Genomic DNA, 19,261 nt, shown 5'->3' with positions numbered 1-19,261 from the left:
TATCAAGATAAAAAGGAATTATGCAAGAAAGTAAGACAAAGAAAGGCTGGGAGCTGTGGCACAAGCCTGTAATCCTAGCAATTAGGGAGGCAGAGGCAGGCAGATCTCTGTGAGTTTGAGTACAGGGTACCCAAGGCTACATAACAAAATCCTCTCTCAAAAAAATAAAAACAAAGAAAAGACAGAAAAAGATAAAGAGAGGAAGAAAGACACAGGGAGGAAAGGAAGAAAAGACAGGCAAACAGATAGGAAAACAAAAAGGGGAAGCTTATGGTTAAACAAAGTTGCATGAGGAAGGCTTTGGGTCAATCTCCAGTATAGTAAAACAACAGAATAATAATCTTGAAACTTTGGAAAGAAGCAAAGTGTTATGGGTTCATTATTTAATTTCTTATTAATTTGTTTTTGAGACAGGGCCTTGTTACATTATGTAGCCAAGGCTAGCTTCAAACACATGTTCTACTGACTAAGATTTCTGAGCACTGGATGACAGGAACAAACCACCATGCCAAACAGAAAGTCAACACTTTAAAAAAAAAAAAAAAAAAAAAGACTACTTTACACACGATGTTGAAGAAATACTAACTCATATATTTTCACTGATTACCTTAAGCTCCAATAATAAAATATAGTGAAATTACAGAAATGAAATTACCAATATTTTCATTGGTTTCTCCATTAATCATTCCATTAAATTCTCTTCTTCCTGGACGAGTTACTCTAAACAGTAATGAGTAAGACTTCACCATATGGCTGTTACTAGGTTCAAATTCATTACTGGAAACTGCCAGGGATGGGAAATTTCCTGGTTTTGTTTGATTGAGGTCAGGATTCAAAGGCACCTGCTTTTTACCAGTAGGAACTTGCCTTATTGGACAACTTACATCCTGCAAAGTAAAGATTCACAAGTTATATTTATACTAATGCAAAAACAAATCATACTGAAAACTTTAAGTCACAGCTACAGAAAACACGGTATAAGCCACGATTCTCAAAATGGCATGTTAAACATACCGTTGAAAATTGTGAAGCAAAACTAAAAAATGAACATTTAGATTCCCAATAATAAAGCAACTGAAGATCACTACAATATAATGAAAACAATGACCTAGTATATCCAGTATTGAACTAATTGTTTCAAAGTTTTATATTAGCAAGATGGAATAAATGCGCTGAAGTAGAGATATGGGGCCTGGAAGTACAGAAGAGTGATTAAAGCACTTGCCTACTACGTACAAGGCTTTGGATTCAACCACAAGCAATAGAAAAAAAGAGAGAGCAAATAAAACAAGACTGGGGATATAGTACAGTTGGTAGAATTTCCCTTGTATGTACAAACCACGAGTGCTGTGCTCAATCCCAAGTATGGGAACAATAAGCATGGTGGCTGAAGTTCATCTTGGACTGTGTAGTGAGTTTGAGCAGCCCAGACTATTTTAAGACCATTCCTCAAAATAAATGTAAAATAAAGAAAATCTAAAATCTAAACAAAGTAACTGGAAATACAAGAAAAAGAAAACAATTAAGGGGATGGTGATAAAGGTCAGTGGTAGAGCATGAGAGAGTCGTGGGGTTCAATACCAAGTACTCTCTCATTAAACAGAAAAAAGACTGAAGAGATGGCTCAGAGGTTAAGAGCACTGGCTGCTCTTCCAAAGGTTTTGAGTTCAATTCCCAGAGACTACATGGTGACTCACAACCCTCTTTAATGAGATCTGCTGCCCTCTTTTGGCCTGCAGGCGAAATGCAGGCCTAACACTGTATATGTAATAAATAAAACCTAAAAAGAAAAAAATAGAAGGCATGCTTAAAATACTCAACTCCCCTAACTTCAACATTCCCCTTAATTTTCTGTTTTTGACATAACAAACAGGACTATCAGAAAGGGAAAACACCCATACAAACAGGACTATCAGAAAGGGAAAACATCCATAAGCACCATTACAAAACAGTAAATCCATATCCACTTATATGCTCTTTGACAGAAGAGACAGTATTCATCTGGAAAAGTCACTACATAAGTAATTATACGGAATATAAAAGAAAAAATACATCTTACATGGTAACTATTTTTTAAACAGAACAGCATACGAGGTGGCCTCAAAGCTGTGGTACTCCTGATTTACCTTCCTTGTGGATTGAACATAGGCATGTGCCTCCACAGGCAACTTAATAACTTCTTTTAAAGAAATACAACTGGGGCTGGAGGGATGGCTAAGCAGAAAAAGAGTACTGGCTGCTCTTCCAAGGACCCAGGTTTGATTCCCAGCACCTACATGGTGGCTCACAAGTTCTAGGGAATTGGATGTTATCCACTAGACTCTTCGGGAACCAGGCATATACATAGTGCACAGATACACACACAAGTATAATACCTAAAACATTTAAAATAACAACAATAACGACGACGATAGTGATAATAAAAAGAACTCTGTACTTATAAACTAGAAGAAAATTCTATTCTACATGAGAAATCTAAGCTTCCCCACACCCTAAGCATTACATTTCACAAATTACTTTAAAAAAAAAAAAAAATTGGGTATGTATGTCCTTTGAAGATGTTTACGAGTGTTATTTTTTTCTGAAACGTAACTCTTATAACTACACAGTTTTTCTCATAAATAATATATTTTAAAAGTTTACTTTACTTAGGAATAACTAGTGGTATTTCCTAACTTTAAATTTACTTTTTAATATATGTTACAAAGGGTATCAGCCAGACTGCTCCCTATTAGGGCTCAGGCAGTTTTCAAGTCCCTCATCACTTTCAGACCATCTGGAAGAGCATCACCAACAGGAGCTCTATATAGGTCAACCCCTGTTTATAGTGTAATGATACATATGTGCACTGTAACTGAAAAATGGTAACAACATAAAACCGTCTCACGTGCTTACTGGAGACATGCATGTGTATACACATCCTCATTCTCTTTAGGAAGAAATACATATTCCCATTATAGCCACTGTTAATTTTGTTGCCTTTAATAAAAAGACTCAAGGACTTAAGTCTACTAAAAGTATAACCTGTTGATTTTGGTGGGTTGCTCAGGAAACTTAACCACTATGACAGCTGTTTCTATGATGCAATGATTTCATCTTCTAAATAAAAAAATCAAGAATGCTCACTAATAAGTTAATGGCTGATAATGCTGACAGTTAATTTTTTTTCCCTCATTGTGTTATAAAAATAGTACTCTTTTAGAACTGTAGAGATGACTCAGCAAATAAGGGCTAAGCTTAAAACCAAATACATAGAAAATAATCATTTGGGGAAAAACTCTTAGCCGTTATTTAAAAGGATACAAATGTAGCTAAGCAACAACCTACAATACTAATAGTAGAAGCAGCTGAATCTGTCCTAAGACCATGGCTTCTTCCTGGGACATGAGGACAGGCGGTGACAGGTATTTCTCTCCCAGCCCTCTCTGAGACAGGGTCTCACTATGTAATTGGCAGGCCTGGGACTCACTGTGCAGACTTGGTTTGCCTGCTTCCAGCTGCTGAGACTAAAGGCGCGTGTCACCATGTCCAGCCTCACAAACTTCTTTCTGAGGTTTTAAAACTGACTCACCAATATAGGAGATATACAGAAACATGTTCTAATATTTTACTTCATCTATTAGTATTTTATACATTACCTTTCTTTTTTTGTGGCAAACTTTCACAAGCAGGACTTCCAGGGTAACAGAATTTTGTTCATTTTCTGAGTTTTGTGATGGCTTATCTAAATAGAAAAACCAATGTCTTAAAAAAAATTTTTAATGTATACATAACAACAAAAAGAATAAAAAATATTTTTGTAAGTTAAAAAAAAAATCCTCAAAAAAGAAGCTGGGTGAAGTGGCACACCCCTGTAATCCCAGCACTCAGGGAGGCAGAGGTAGGTGGATCTCTGTGAGTTTGAGGGCAGCCTGGTCTACAAAGCAAGTCCAGGACAGCCAAGACTACACAGGGAAACCCTGTCTTGAAACCCCAGGGGGAAAAAAAAATCTCAAAATCTCAAAAAAGACTTCCTATAATAAAAACATATCCTCCAAATTCAGCTCAATTTGCAACACTTTTTAAAAAAATAAACCAACCTTTCATAAGACAAATACACATATCTTCCTATAGACTCATTTTTTCCCTCCAACTTAAATAAGAGAGCTCAATTACTTTAATTTATAGTAAATCTATTTACTGATTTACTTCCCATCCGAAAATTTAACATTTGTAATACAGAAAATCTGGTCTTCAAAAGTGACAAATATAGACAAAGATTCTTGGTAGGAAGTGTGAGTAAAATAGATCTAGGAAATTACACCAAATATTTAATGCTTTATTCTTCTCCCAAAATCCATTAATAGAAAATGTATTTAGTGGGACATGGTGGCATGTATCTTTATTCCCAGCGCTTGGGAGACAGAGGCAGGGAAAGATCTCAGAGTTTCTGGCCAGCCTGGTCTACATAAGACCTCGTTTTAAAAAAAAAAAAAAAAAAAAAAAAAAAAAGGAAAAGAAAAGAAGGCAGGCACAACTGCACACAACTTTAATCCCAGGACTCAGGGAGGCAGAGACAAATGGATCACTCTGAGTTTGTGGCCAGCCCAGTCTACAATCCAGGACAGCCAAGGCTACACAGAGAAACTGTATCTGAAACACACAACACACACACACACACACACACACACACACAGAGAAAAAGAAAAAGAGAAAGCTGGGGCAGGGGTGGAGGAAGGAGACAAAGGGAGAGAGAAAAAAAGAAAAGAATTGATCAAAGTGCCAATAGGAAAACTTAGGCTACTATTTACTACTTGGAGATGATTTGGCTTACAAAACTTAGAAATTGTAGTTTTGAGTATCAGAGTCTATACTTTCTGACTAAATAAAAAAACCTTTGCAATCCAAGACTCCAGAATACTGCTCTATTATTTACTCTCTTTAAAATTCTGAAGTTAATAATAGTTCATACCTAAATATTTAAACACTAAACTTCAGTAACATGCCAAACTATTACTAAATGATTAACACAACTATATATACTGAAAGCAACTTTTTTTCTTAAGATTTTTAAGTAACTTTCTTTCCTACATAATTTCAATCTTCTTGAGCTATGGGCATTGCTCAGGGGCAGACTGCTTCCCTAGCATGCTTAAGGTTTGGTATCTAGCACCCAAAACCAGTAACAAAAAGCACTAAAAAAAACAAACAAACAAACAAACAAAAAACAAATCCACTTCAATCTTTTAATGCAGGGTATATTCAGAGAAAGTGGCTGAATCAGTCTTTTTGAAAATTATAATCCAATAAAAGTATTTTAAGACAGCAAAAATAATCCAGTGCCCAAACAAAAGATTGTCAAAACAATGCTTACCATGAGAATAGAGCCCTAACAATGTATTTAAATTAATTTTCAGATCTCTCAATACTACTGGTATTTTACGCATTCTGTTTGTTTGAAACAGACCCATGTAAGCCAGACTGGCCTAGAACTTGCAGAACTTCTGACCCTCAGGCCTAGGCCTCCCAGGAGCTGGAGTTATATACATAGGCATGCGTCACCACATGCAAAAATGTTAGGAACACTGATGCTGGTTTTCTATTCTAAGTGTTTTTTTTTCCAAAGCAAAAACAAAACAAAACAAAAACCCGTAATTTTCTCAAACTTCCATTAATTTCAATTTGAGACAGTGTCATGTCTCTCTGGCTGGCCTAGAACTTTAGAGATCCAGCTGTCTCTGTCTGAGTGTTAGAATCAATGCTGTGCACAACCACATTTATAAAGGAAAACTTTTTTATCAGATGGTTCCCAAAGGTAACACTTTAGTCAAAATATATGTATGTTTTTAACAACTCCCTGGAAATAGGGCTAACAAATCCATAAAGCTTAAATTATAGCTTCTCAAATATGAGTTCATTATAAGTACTGCAGAAAACAAATAGATGATATAAAATAATTGTAGATAATCGTATCTTGTTTAAGGGAAAAAAAAAAAAGACCAGAAATTGTTATATATACAAAACAGGCCAGATCTAAGACAAAGCCTGAGAACTATGACCTGACCATATACATATTATCAGATTTTTAGTTTCTAACATAAAAACCATAAATCCCTTATCAAGAGCGTACCACACTATTTTATGATCACCCTTATGTATCTGTTATGCAGGGCTGCACACAGGATGCAGGACCTAGCCCAAGCTAGGCAATCACATCACTCTCTACCCCTCAGTCCTTAAACTTTCTTTCTTTCTTTTTTTTTTTTTTAATAATTTTTCATCTTTTCTTACTTTTTTTTAAATATAATTTATTTAACTTTTATTTTATGTGCAATAGTGTGAAGGTGTCAGATCTCCTGGAATTGGAGTCACAGACAGTTGGGAGCTGGGTGTTGGGAATTGAACTCTGGTCCTTTGGAAGAGCAGACAGTGCTCTTAGCCACTGAGCCATCTCTCCAGCACTAAACTTTATTTCTTACTGAACAATTCCAAGGAAAGCTTAGCCTTTTTCTTACGAAAATTTTATTCTACTACGTAAGAGGATACATAATCTTAACTATCCATTCTCTTCACATTCACTCATTGTTTATGTGTCTGCTCATGGGCATGTAGAGGACAACGTGTGAGGTCTGCTCTCTCCTCTCCTCTGAGCTCCAGAGATCAATCTCGGTCATCAAGTTTATTCACAATGTTTATTTGCTGAGCCATCTCAACAACTCCCTAGTCACTTTTTGGAACCTTTTTGATGTTTGAGTTAGGGTCTTACTATGTAGCCAGGGATGACCACAACATAGACCAGATTGGCTTTCAACTCAAGAGATCCACCTGCCTCTACTCTGCCTCCTACCTGCATGTCTCACCATGCCTGGCTCTTAACATGCTTAGTCCATATCCATTTTTTTTAAAAAATTCAAGTTTCCCAACATGCTTTATGTTAGTTTCAGTAAAATTAACATAAAAATACTATATATGTTCTTGGTACTAACTGACATTCTGATAATATCCCATTAGTGGTAATAGTTATTTCAGCTGCTTATTGTTCTATTTGAAAATACCAAAAGAAAACCAAAGCAATACTTACAAGTTACCACCAACTCAACACATCTATCTAAATAGGTCATATCAATATCCTTGGCCTCTTGAACTTGAGGTAACTATTTAAAATTTTTTCATCATTACATTTTTAAACTTAAAATTAAAAAGTATCCTCAGAGGTCTATGAGTATAGCAAAGTGGTAACACAGTTGATTTGTTTGAGACAGGCACTGGGTTTAATATCCAGCACACACATAAAATAAAAACAAGAAACTCCAACAAATGAAAACTGGGAAAAAAAAAAAAACACACACACACACACACACAACAACAAAAACTTAAAACGAACACAAAAAGACTTAGAATCAGCATCTTTTCCATTATAATACTTACCATTTTTATGGAAGAATCCGGTAAATGTAAGTTGCAGATGAGCAGACAAGCTGAATAAAACAAAAGGTTATCATTTTAACATTCTGTAATAAATGCAGTACAGAACTTAAAATACCCTAAGAGCACAGAAGGGTAATGTATAAATGTTTGATTTCTCTCTTAACTACTGAGGCTCAGAACCTGATATACTTTTCCTCTTACGTGTCACAATCAAAACAATATATGCCTACTTCTATTACAACACAGAAACGTCCCATAATCACAGTGCTTTATTGTTCTTTGCTATAAAGTAGGTTTTCCGTCATTACATGTTACAAAAGAAAAATACTGAACATGGATGCTGGATCAATGTTGAATATTTAATACTTTCCCATGGTGCTAGGAGTTATCAGGCAACTGTTCTATCTCTGAGCTACTGCCCCAGGCTTTCAAATACAGTAAAGCAATAGAAATTCATGTTTTCTAATATATGACGTGGAGCCACTGCTTTATTCTACAATTAAAAGTGAAATACATAATCACAAAATCACTACAGATATATAATTTACTATTTTAACATGCCATTTTCACACAGGAGTTAGAAGCTCCCAAATAAGAAAAGGAAGCATGAACTACTGGTAACTTTTAATCTGAAAAAGTAGCTAATAAAAAATCTCTTAGAGTAGGATAATACAAAACAAATATCAACAGGCTTTTTTAGTATTTTTAAACAGCAAAATAAACATTTGTTGCAGTTAGAACCAGGATTACAGAGGACTAAAAAGAAATAGCAGACAAAAAAACAAGCTATTTTAGGAACCCTGAATCTAGGAAAAGGCACTTCTAGAATGTCATTTCTAAAGAAGCTAATGAAGATTGGAACTAATGAACAGATTCACAATCATGAGGACATTACTGGGACATGCCTATGTGTCCTTTCTCTACTTCCTAGTTGACACAATATGGAGTTTACTACTATTATATGTTTACCATGCCAACAGACTGACACTTTTAAACTATATGCCAAAATAAAGGTCTTCTTATCTTGGGTATTTTGTTCATACCTATGCAAAAACCATATAATCCAGTACAAGTGTGATTGTCTTTTTTGTGTGTGCTGGTCTATGAGAAGTGCACCACAATGCACATGTGTGGCTGTCTTAAATGGTGATGACACCCTGGGTATTTGCATAGAAGGGGGAGTTACAGTGAGACAGAGTATTATACAAGTAATGACTGAAAATGAAAACAGAACAAAGAGGCTCACCTGAAAAATATTCCCAGGACTTCTATTTTTTTTTTTTTTTTTTTTTTTTTTTAGAGAAATCAGAGGCAAGTAAACTAAGTTTTGTTTTTTAACAGATTTGGGGATACCATTATCCTTAGTGGAATATGTCAGTCATGACTTCTGTCAATCTAGGGCAGGGGTGCTGAGATGGCATTTCAAGAACAGTATTAAGAATGCAAGAGGGGCTTGTTCTACAGCCTGAGTTCAGGACAGCCAGAGCTACACAGAGTCCCTATATCAGAAAAACCAACAGGCCAGGCAGTGCATTGTCACACTCCTTTGATTCCCAGCACCTGAAGCTGAAGCCTGCAATTCTGTGCCAGAACATCTAGGGCTATTAGAGAGAAACTCAAGAACAAAAAACAAACAACAACAACAACAACAAAAAACTCCCTCACCAAAACGAAAACCAAACCAAGGGGCCAAAGAGATGGTTCAGAGCACTGGTTGTTCTTCCAGGAGACCTATCTAGTTTCAATTCCCAGCTCCCATATGGAAATTCACACGTCTATAACTCTAATTCCGAGGATCCAACAACCTTAGATAGATGCAAGCAAAACACCAATGCACATAAAATTGTGTGTGTGTGTGTATATATGTGTGTGTATATATATATATATATATATGAAAAACAAAAACCAAATAAACAAAATAGAGTATCAGTAAAAGACAAATGATTTAAGTGCAGTAAAAGTAGAAGCAGAGTTAGAAAGCACATGAAATATGAAGAGAAAGCTAAGAGCAACAACCATAACTTGAGTACCAATAAAACTTATACAGTGGGATTAGGATTCATAAAGCAGGACTGTCTGGTGGTACAGGCCTGCAATCACGACACTCAAGGAAGCAGCAGAAGGACTCAAAGCCATCAGCAGCTACACAGGAAATTTAAAGTTAGCCTTAAACTCAAAAGATCTGCCTGACTCTGTCTCCCAAGTACTGAGAATGAGTAGCTTCCCACCCCCCTTAGGAACAAACAAAAAACAACCAGCCAAAGAATAAACAAAAAACTGGTCTGCTGAGATGGTTCAACAGTTGAAAGCACTGGCTACTCTTCTACAATCTGGGTTCAATTCCCAGAACACACATGGTAGCTTTCAACCATCAGTAATTTCAGTTCCAGGGACTCCAACAATCTCTTCTGTTCTCCTCTGCAGGCATCAAGCATGCAAGTTGTATACAGACAAACAAGCAGGGAAAACACCCATAGGTATCAATATACACATACACACATACACACATACACACACACACACACACACACACACACGCACGCACACAGTGATTCAAAGAAGGGGGGGAAAAACACAGCACATTGGCAAAGGCAATCATAGAACACTGGAGGCTGAGGCAGGAAGTTGACAAATTCAAGGCTAATCTAGGCTACCTACAAGACAGATTATAACAAAAGCAAAAAATGATTCGTGTATTACAAACACTTTCACATTACTCACATTCTGACTTAACTCAGGAACTTTTAAAAACATGGCTCAGGGGTCTATGCATAAGAGGAGGCAGAAAGATTTTAAGAGCCGGAGGTGGTAAATGATTCCAAGGAAACAGCCTCTTCCAGACATAAGAGGGCTGATAGATATCTGAACACAGAGACTATGACAGCATGCATAAGACCCACACAAGTTCACACCAGACAAAACCCAATATGGAGACAGGGAAGTAAGCACAAAGTCCTACTCCCAACATACAAGCTATCAGCAATGGATAGCAGACAGAAGGAAAAGTCAGTTTTCTTTAAAAGCATGACACTGGATATATAAATTTCACTCAATAGCAGGCCACATGCTCAGGAATAGTTGGCCAACACAAAACAGATTCCACAGTTTTCTTTCCTGAGACAGGATCTTATTATGTAGCCCTGGCTGGCCTGGAACTTACTATGTAGATCAAACTGACCAGTACTGGGATTTAACGTCACACACCACTACACCAAGCTGGTTTTTTGTTTTAAAAGGTCAAGAAAAAAGTATGAAATCGGGTGGCATATGAGGAGTCCTAGAAAAATCTGGGGGAAGGGGGAAACAAGAAATTAGAATAAACAAACTCCAAATCGTGGAGGAAGTTAAAAACAATTAAGTTCACAGTAAAATTTATTTTAGGCTAAAAGTTTATATAACCAAGATAAAACATATGGATTAGGTCTAGTATGGTTGTCCAGAATTTTAATCCCAGTATTTAGGAGGCCTCAGAGGCAGGTGGATCTTTTTGAGCTCTAACCCAGCATAGTCTACAAAGTACTTCTGTGTCAGTCAGGGCTAAACAGTGAGATCTGAGGTGTGTACAACGGTAGGAGTTTAGGGGGACACATGCAACACACATAGGATTTTGTTATTTATCCATATATCCTCAGGAAAAAAGCAATATGATAACAAGACAATGGGTAAATTATGTGCAATTTTAGATTTCCAAGATTAAATACCTGACAGTTCTGAAGCAATTTGAAGAAGGAAATAAAACAAATCCTTAAGGGACTAATATTCTGAAACAAGACTCACATAGAAACCTCAAATCTAAATACTTGATCTCAGCAAGCAAACCAATTTTTTTCTGCTTTAGAGTCTGTGATCAGTACCTTAAATTTATATACATTACTATGATAGCAGCATGTATAATGCTTTATAACTGTATGACCTCAAAACAAGAAAAGTCAATGATACTGTAGCATCTATACCATGCAAAGATAGTTACTTCTCTTTTAAACAATCACTTATTTTGTGTTTGGTGACAAGTGCTTTAGTAGTTGAACCATCTCACTGGCTTAACTTTCCATATGCATTTTATCATATAAGGCTAAAAATCTGATGACTATACTACCTGATCTATTATTCTAGAATCCAAGGCCTCAATATAGCATTTAGGCATACAGGTAGAAAGATGCTGAGCAGCAGATAATGTATATGTCTATTATACAGAAATATATTGTTCTACACTATGTAGAGTGCTTAAGTGGAGTTTGGTGGCACGTACCTATAATCCCAATACTTAGGAAGTGGAAGAAACAGGAGGATCAGTTTAAAGTCAACCTCAGCTACAAAGAGTGTTCAAGACCAGCCTATACTATAAGAAACATTATCTCAAAAAAACAAAAATAGCGCAAAAATACCTTATAATCATGACTGGACTGCTTAAAAAGGTAAGACACTGGAGAAAAACATACGATCAATTAAAAAAGCCTGAACACTATCTACAAAATAGAAGGACTATTAATGCAATGATACAGTTTAAAATAACTTCATTAGGCCAGCAAGTGATGGCGCATGCCTTTGAGGCCAGCCTGATCCCAGAGCTAGTTGACAGCATAGCCAAGGCTACACAGAGAAAGCCCATCTCAAAAAAACAAAAAGAAGTGCCTGATGAGATGGCTCATCAGTTAAAAGCATTAGCTACCCTTCCAGAGACCCTAAGTTCATTCAGGAACTACATGGTGCTTCACAACCATCTGTAAAGCGGCTTGATTCCCTTTTCTAGTGTGTGTACACACAGACCATACATATACATAAAAATATTTTAAAAACTTCATTAATAATTAAATTCAATGACAGAACAACAATCCAGCAAGTACAAGGTTCTAGGTTCCAACCCTAGATCTACAATGATACATATGTACAAAAAAAGACCTTAACAGCTTTGCTAAGATAAAGGCTTTTTCATCTGTTGACTGATTGGGGATTTTGGAAGCAGGTCTCACTATGTAACAAAACTCTTTACTTATAAATATATCTCCATAGAAAAGCACATCATGGGCTGGAGAGATGGCTCTGAGGTTAAGAGCACTGGCTGCTCTTCTAGAGTTCCTGAGTTCAATTCCCAGCAACCACATGATGGCTCACCACCATCTATAATGAGATCTGGTGCCCTCTTCTGGCCTGCAGGTGTACAGGCAGGCAGAAAACTATAAATAATAAATAAACCTTAAAAAAAAAAAAGCACATCATACAAAAATTTGAAAATTGGTAGTTTCTTTCAAACTTATCTCCTAGGGCCAGATGAGAAGTAAAATGTCTTTTGTCTCATTATCTTGTTTCGTTCTTGGTTTAGTATTAGTTACTAGAGAAATCCCTTGAAAAGTTACCTAAACTAGAATTTTTGTTTTCTTGTAAGCTATATTTCCTAAGCAGGCATTCGATTTGCTATTCTCCTACCTGCCTTTCCTTCCCAAATTCTGCAATTACATGCACATGGTACAAGCCCTGCTGAAACAACTTTTATTAGTTGGTTTTTATAGTTGTTTTGTTTGCTTTTTGGGAATTGAACCCAGGACCTTGTGCTTACTAAGCAAGCGAGTGTAAACATCCCTTTCAGTAAGCTTCTTTTTCTAAAATAACAAGGTCTGAGCCAGGCATTGGTGGTGCAGCCTTTAATCCTAACACTTAGGGGGCAGAGGCAGGGGGCTCTCTGTGAGTTCCAGAACAGCAAGGGGTGAGGGATGGGAGGTGGGGGACACAATATGGAGGGACCAACACAAAGCAAAAGCCAAAGGAGTGTGTCATTTCCTTAGTGTACCACGTCCAAAGCACTGTACTTAATTAAGCCTTAGGGATATACTGGTGAGCAAAACATTTCTGCTTCTATGCAAAATACTTCTGCATCTAATAAATGGTGGGAAAGAAAAGTATAGGAAACCCACGTGTATAAACAATAAAAGAAGCAGTTCTTGTTTGAGTTGCTGAGTATGAAAATGGAATGACCATGTCTGGAGAATGTAATGGCCATATCTTATCTGGAGAAGCTGAAATCTGAAAAATGAGTACAGGAGTAAAGTGGTGAGGAGGGCTAGGCAGGTTAAGTGGTTCTAGAAGAAGAAACATGCAAATGGCCTTTGAGACCAAGGTGACTGAGAAAAAAAGAGCAGGGCAAGTTGCATAAGGAGCCTGGAATCGATGCCTATGACCAAAAAATACAGGGTCTTAGAGGCTATATAAAGATGTGGTCTTAGCCAGGTGCAGTAGTACATGTCTGTAATCCCAGCACTCATGGAGGTACAGGCAGGCAGATCTCTATCCAGATCTCGGAATTCAAGGCCAGCCTAGTCTACAAAGTGAGTCCAGGACAGCCAAGGCTACACAGACAAACCCTATCTTGAAAACAAACAAACAAAAAATAACCCAACACCAACCCCGCCAAAAAAAAAAAAAAAAGGGGGGGGGGGTTGATTAGAGAATCCTAAAACCAGTAAAGAATTCCCTGTGATCCTATTACTAGGTTAAACAACTATTCTATAATCTATAATCAATAATCATGAAATTTATTGATTGTAGTAAGCCATAACACTTGGTTAAAACCCACAAATTCAAACTAGAATACCAAAATCAGGAGTGTAAGAGAACATAAGGTATTCTAGGCATTCTACAAAGGGAGGAAAAAAAAGATGTGTTTTTAAGTATCCACAATCACATCAAAAAAAGGAGCAACAGGGGCTGGAGAGATGGCTCGGCTCAGAAGTTAAGAGCACTGGCTGTTCTTCCAGAGGTCCTGAGTTCCATTCCCAGCAACCACATGGTGGCTCACAACCATCTATGATGAGATCTGGTGCCCTCTTCTTCCCTATAGGTACAAATGCTGGCAGAATACTGTATAAATACATTTAAAAAAAAAAAAAAAAAAGGAGCCTAAGAAGCAGAGGTGTGATCCTGCTGAGTTTTGAAACTTTGCTAGGTTCTTTGAAGTATGCTACTTTTCCAAATTTGTACAATTTGTTTTATCATTGGACTTTAAGATCAAAACAACTTGTCTACTGTGACAAACTAACAGCTTAGGAAAGCAAAACTGCAAGGTGGGACAGGGTGCACACCTGTAATCCCAGCAGAGGAGGCAGAAGCAGGAAGATCTCTGAGTTCCAGGATAGCCTGGTCTACAAAGTGAGTCCAGGACAGCCAAGGCTACACAGAGAAACCCTGCCTTGAAAACTCCCCAAGAAAAAGCAAAACTACAGAGCAGTGTTGCCCAGTACTCAGGAGGCAGAGGTAGGTGAGTTTAAGGCCAGCCTTATCTACAGAGCAAGTTTTGAGAATAGTCAAGACTACTCAAAAAGACCATCTTGAAAAACCAAAAAGGAAAAAAACAAAAACAAAAAACATTAAAAACCATGACATGATGCACAATCTTTTCTCTGTCCATAATTTCTTCTTTTAGCAAGTTCCTGTAACTAATGTATAAGACAACTATAGATCTAAAGTATTACAAACCATGGAATACCAACTTGTTTTGCATAGATAAATAACCTATTTCTGTTTATAGTTGCTATAAATTTCAAAACTAATTTAGGCATTTACACTAGATTTTGGTTTGCAGTACTATGATATTCTTGTGAATCTAGAAAATTCCCTTCACTTCTGGGGAATGAAATACACTGGACATCAGAATAGAGATACTAACCTAACTCTGGAAAGTATGTGCTGAAAGAACATAAATTCCTTCAGAAGACATTCATAATGCTGAGCAGACACAGCTTTGATCAAACTGAATGAGGTCCTCATGTCTGCAATGATGCAGAGAAGATAAAAGGAAGAGAAATGCTCTGGTATATGATTTAAGATTTTAACTTTAATATCATGGAACAACAAAGACTTGCAAACTTGACAAGATAAAGTTTTATAGTTCCAGTATTACACAGTTAATCTGAGATGAAAAGATCACTTAAATAATACTACTGGAGGGCTGGCAGTGAAAAACTTAAATTATCTTAGTACCTCAGGGAACAACACTGAGACATTATACAAATCTTGGAAGTTAAAATGATCAATTTACTGAAGAGGCAGGTGGATCTCTGAGTTTGAGGCCAGCCTGGTCTACAAGTGAGTTCTAGGACAGCTAGGGCTGTTACACGGAGAAACCCTATCGGGGAAAAACTTAAAATAAGAGAAATCTATCTAAGTTTTGGCTGGTAGAGGGATCTCTGTGAGTTCAACGCCAGTCCAGTCTACAGAACTAGTACCAAGTCAGTCAGAGACACACATAAAAACCCTGTGCTGAAAAACTAAAAAAGAAAAATCCAAAATTTATCTTTCAAAACCGTGGATAGTCAGGACCTAATCTGAGAACTTTCAAGAATTTTATACAGCCAGGGAGGCGTGGTGGCTCATGACTTAATCCCGGCTCTCAGGAAGCAAAGGAAAGCAAACCTATGAAAGCTCCAGACCAGCCTGATCTACAAGGTGCATTCTAGGTCACTTGGGGTTATACAGAGTGGGAACACCTCAAAAAAAAAAAAAAAAAAAAAAAAAAAAAGACATTTTATACAACTATAGTAATTAAGACAGTGAAGAATTGGTGTCAACTAGCACACAGCTTTAATCTCAGCACTTGGTAGACAGAAGTAGATGGATCCTTGTGAGTTTGAGGCCAGCCTGGTCTGCAAAGTAAGTGCCAGGACAGCAAGAACTGCAGAGAAACCCTGTCTTGAGGGAAGGGGGAAAAATAACTTTATATAAAATGCTGATGTTTCTACAAATTCCACTGGGTTAAAAGGAAGAAAACTACCATAGAACAACTGATCAGAAGAACTGACCAGTTCATGTACCATCCTGACAGGACACATTCTTAGAGAAATGCTGTTATACTTAACAAAGACACTGTCACAGTGACATAGTAGTAAGGTTTAATAGTGATGAAGCGGAATTTTGGTAATGAATGAATGAATGAATGAATAATAAAGGGATTCCATTTCTTATTAGCTCATTATTCCTAAAACCTTCAAAGGTCTAGAGAGCAAATTATGAAAGTAATCGGAGAAAAACAGGTCATGGGATCAGGTTCTACTGATATATGAGGCACTAACACTGACAGGAGATGTGGACATGTAGTAGGCCAGAGGATCAATTTCCACCTCGACCAACACCACTTATTACTACCACCACCACCACTACTAAAAATTCCTTTATAGCCAAGAGGTCTGTCAAGGACAAGGGACCAGTTAAGCATTTGGAGTAAAATTTGAAGCAAAAACTAAGTTTGCGGGCCCTGAGAATTTTCTCAATTCTATCTTAGAGACTATACAAACTTGATGAAGATTTAGGACCTCAGTTTCTAAAACTATCATAGCTTACTTACAAGTTTAAAATGGCATAGATATAAATGGAAATACCAGCTACACATCAATCATACAAGATATGAAGATATATAATTCAAGTAACAAAACCCAATGGACTTGACCCCACGTGCAAAATACAAGTACCTAGAAAAAAGGGTGGGGGAATTAAGATCTTTATGAAAATCACAAAATGAGAAAGCAAATTAAGTATATTATCTGTGTTAGTTTTATGTCAGTTGGGGTCAGGGACAGAGGAAGCAGCAGATGGACAGCATTAGAAGGCAGCCTGAACTACAACATTAGGTCTAGGGCAGCCAGGGCTACACAAGAGAAAGCCTGTCTCCAAAAACTGGAAAAAAAAAAAAAAAAAAAAAAGGAGGGGGGAAGATTCCTCCACTAGATATGCCTGAGGGGCATTTTCCTGATTGATGATGGGTATAGAAGGGCCGAGTTCACTGTGGATGGTCCCACCCCTGGGCTGAGGGTCAGGAGTGAAAGCAGGCTAAGCAAGCCTTGGGAGATACCCAGTAAATAGCACCTCCCCATGGCTTCTGCTTCAGTTCCTGCCTTCAGGTTCCTTCCCTTCTTGACTTCCTTCTCTTTCTTCAGGGATGGACTGTGAAGTGGAACTAGGCCGAAATAAACCCTTTCCTTCCCAAAATGTATTTGTTCTTGGTGCTTTATCACAAAATACTAGAAACCCTAAGACAATAACCATATCTTGTTTAAAAAAATATTAAATGGCACATGCTTATCCTATACTTGAGAGGCTAATACAGAATGGTCATAAATTTGAGGTCAGACTGTATATATAATGCAAGACTCTTTTTCCACAGACAAAAACTTTAATAAAAAGAACATAAACTACCACAAATTCTCTATTAAAAAAAATTTTTTTTGAAGGGACAGAATATATAGCTCACAGCTGGAACACTTGCCTAACATTCACAAAAATCTGTGATTAATCATCAACACAGAAGCTTGACGGAAGATGGAAAGTTACCCAAAATTTCCAGTTTCTACACTCAATGTTTTTTTTCTTTTTTGGTTTTTCAAGATAGGGTTTTCTCTATGTAACAGCCCTGGCTGTCCTCTAAATATCACTTTATAGACCAGCCTACCCTTGAACTCAGAGATCCACCTGCCTCCAGACTGCTAGGATTAAAGGCATGTGCTACTATGCCCAGCTAAAAGTATGAATATTTTACATTTAAGAAATAAATAGGAAAAAGGAAAAGGGATCCCTCTTTCCATATTTACAAGTAATTGCTTAGAGCAACAGCTCTCAACCTGTGGGCTGTGACCCCTTTGGGGGGGGGGCAAATAACCCTTTCGCAGATATCACCTAAAGACCATGGGAAAACACAGATAAAATACATTACAATTCATAACAGCAACAAAATTATAGTTATGAAGCAGCAACAAAAATAATTTTATGGTTGGAGTCACAACATGAGAAAGTGCATTAAAGGGTCACAGCATTACGAAGGTTGAGAACCACTGACTTAGAAACACCTTGCACAAAATAAGTATGCCATAAATTTTAGTCACCACTTCTCCTCAGGTGAAGCAGTAGAATTAAGACTAAGTGCCTATGTTAAAGAATTTGATTTGAAAATGCCAGGAATTGGTAAGAGAAACAATGATGATATATGTCCTATAAAACAGTTTCTAACATTAGAGATGGTCAAACAATCTTGAGGAATTCTTGCTACAAAAATTAATTCCTGTACCTTGAGCAACTGATTCTAAGGTTTTGTTGTTTTTTTAAACTAACAATCTTGGAGTGATTGCTACTGAAATGGTCACTAAATTGTCCCTCTACTTATCACTTAATGTAAACTGACATTATCTTACCTATGAGATTCTTGCTCTCCTTTCATTTTCTCTACTTTTGATAACATATCATCAACTTTAAATGTTTTCCTGGAAGAAACAGATAAACAAAATAATCACTTCTCAACTGGGAAAACACAAAATTATACTGTAATCAGCAAAGTAGAAATTTGATTTTGATTATTTTAAGATAAATTAGATGGCTAACCATAACAATGCACACACTATTGAGACAAAATGTTATAATAAAGCAGACAAGTTTTCAAGCTCAACTATAAATGTCATTTTTCTTGAAACCTCCTGTAATGATGTCTTAGTCAACAGTAATTCTCCATGGCATTTCATTTTACTTTTGTTGTTTTTGTTTTTTGAGTAGGGTTTTTCTCTGTGTAGCCTTGGCTGTCCTGGACTTGCTTTTTGTAGACCAGGCTGGCCTTGAACTCACAGAGATCCTCCTGCCTCTGCCTAGGATTAGAGGCGTGTGCCACACCACCAGGCCTCTTCACTAATCTTTAAAGTCTCCTCTTGTGTTTTATCTCTACTAAGAGACTGTTAGTTCCTGAAGGGCAGTGAGTACTTGTTAAGCAGATAGTTTTGCTCTAAGGCCTTAAAATAGTAGGTATTTATGCATCTATCATGTTGAGCCAAACAAATGTAAAATGTGTGTGTGTGTGTGTGTGTGTGTGTGTGTGTGTGTGTGTGTGTGT

At 37.0% G+C, this 19,261-nt stretch overlaps 1 protein-coding gene across 2 annotated transcripts in view; it reads right to left on the bottom strand.

The window, feature by feature from the left end:
- The window catches only part of Suz12 (SUZ12 polycomb repressive complex 2 subunit), a 46,894-nt gene that overhangs the window by 20,195 nt on the left and 7,438 nt on the right, over positions 1-19,261 (bottom strand). The window contains exons 4-7 of one of the 2 annotated variants that reach the window (XM_055619629.1): positions 18,576-18,644; positions 7,408-7,457; positions 3,639-3,724; positions 656-887 (exon numbers count right to left, since the gene is read on the bottom strand). In XM_055619629.1, coding sequence (XP_055475604.1) covers positions 656-887; positions 3,639-3,724; positions 7,408-7,457; positions 18,576-18,644 — 437 coding nt within the window. The remainder of the gene's footprint in view (positions 1-655; positions 888-3,638; positions 3,725-7,407; positions 7,458-18,575; positions 18,645-19,261) is intronic. The other variant, XM_055619630.1, reaches the window with a different exon arrangement.

Source organism: Psammomys obesus, unplaced genomic scaffold (genome assembly GCF_907164565.1).
Source record: "Psammomys obesus unplaced genomic scaffold, mPsaObe1.curated_primary_1811, whole genome shotgun sequence".
Classification (NCBI taxonomy): domain Eukaryota; kingdom Metazoa; phylum Chordata; class Mammalia; order Rodentia; family Muridae; genus Psammomys; species Psammomys obesus.
This window is presented reverse-complemented; position numbering and strand designations above follow the sequence as displayed.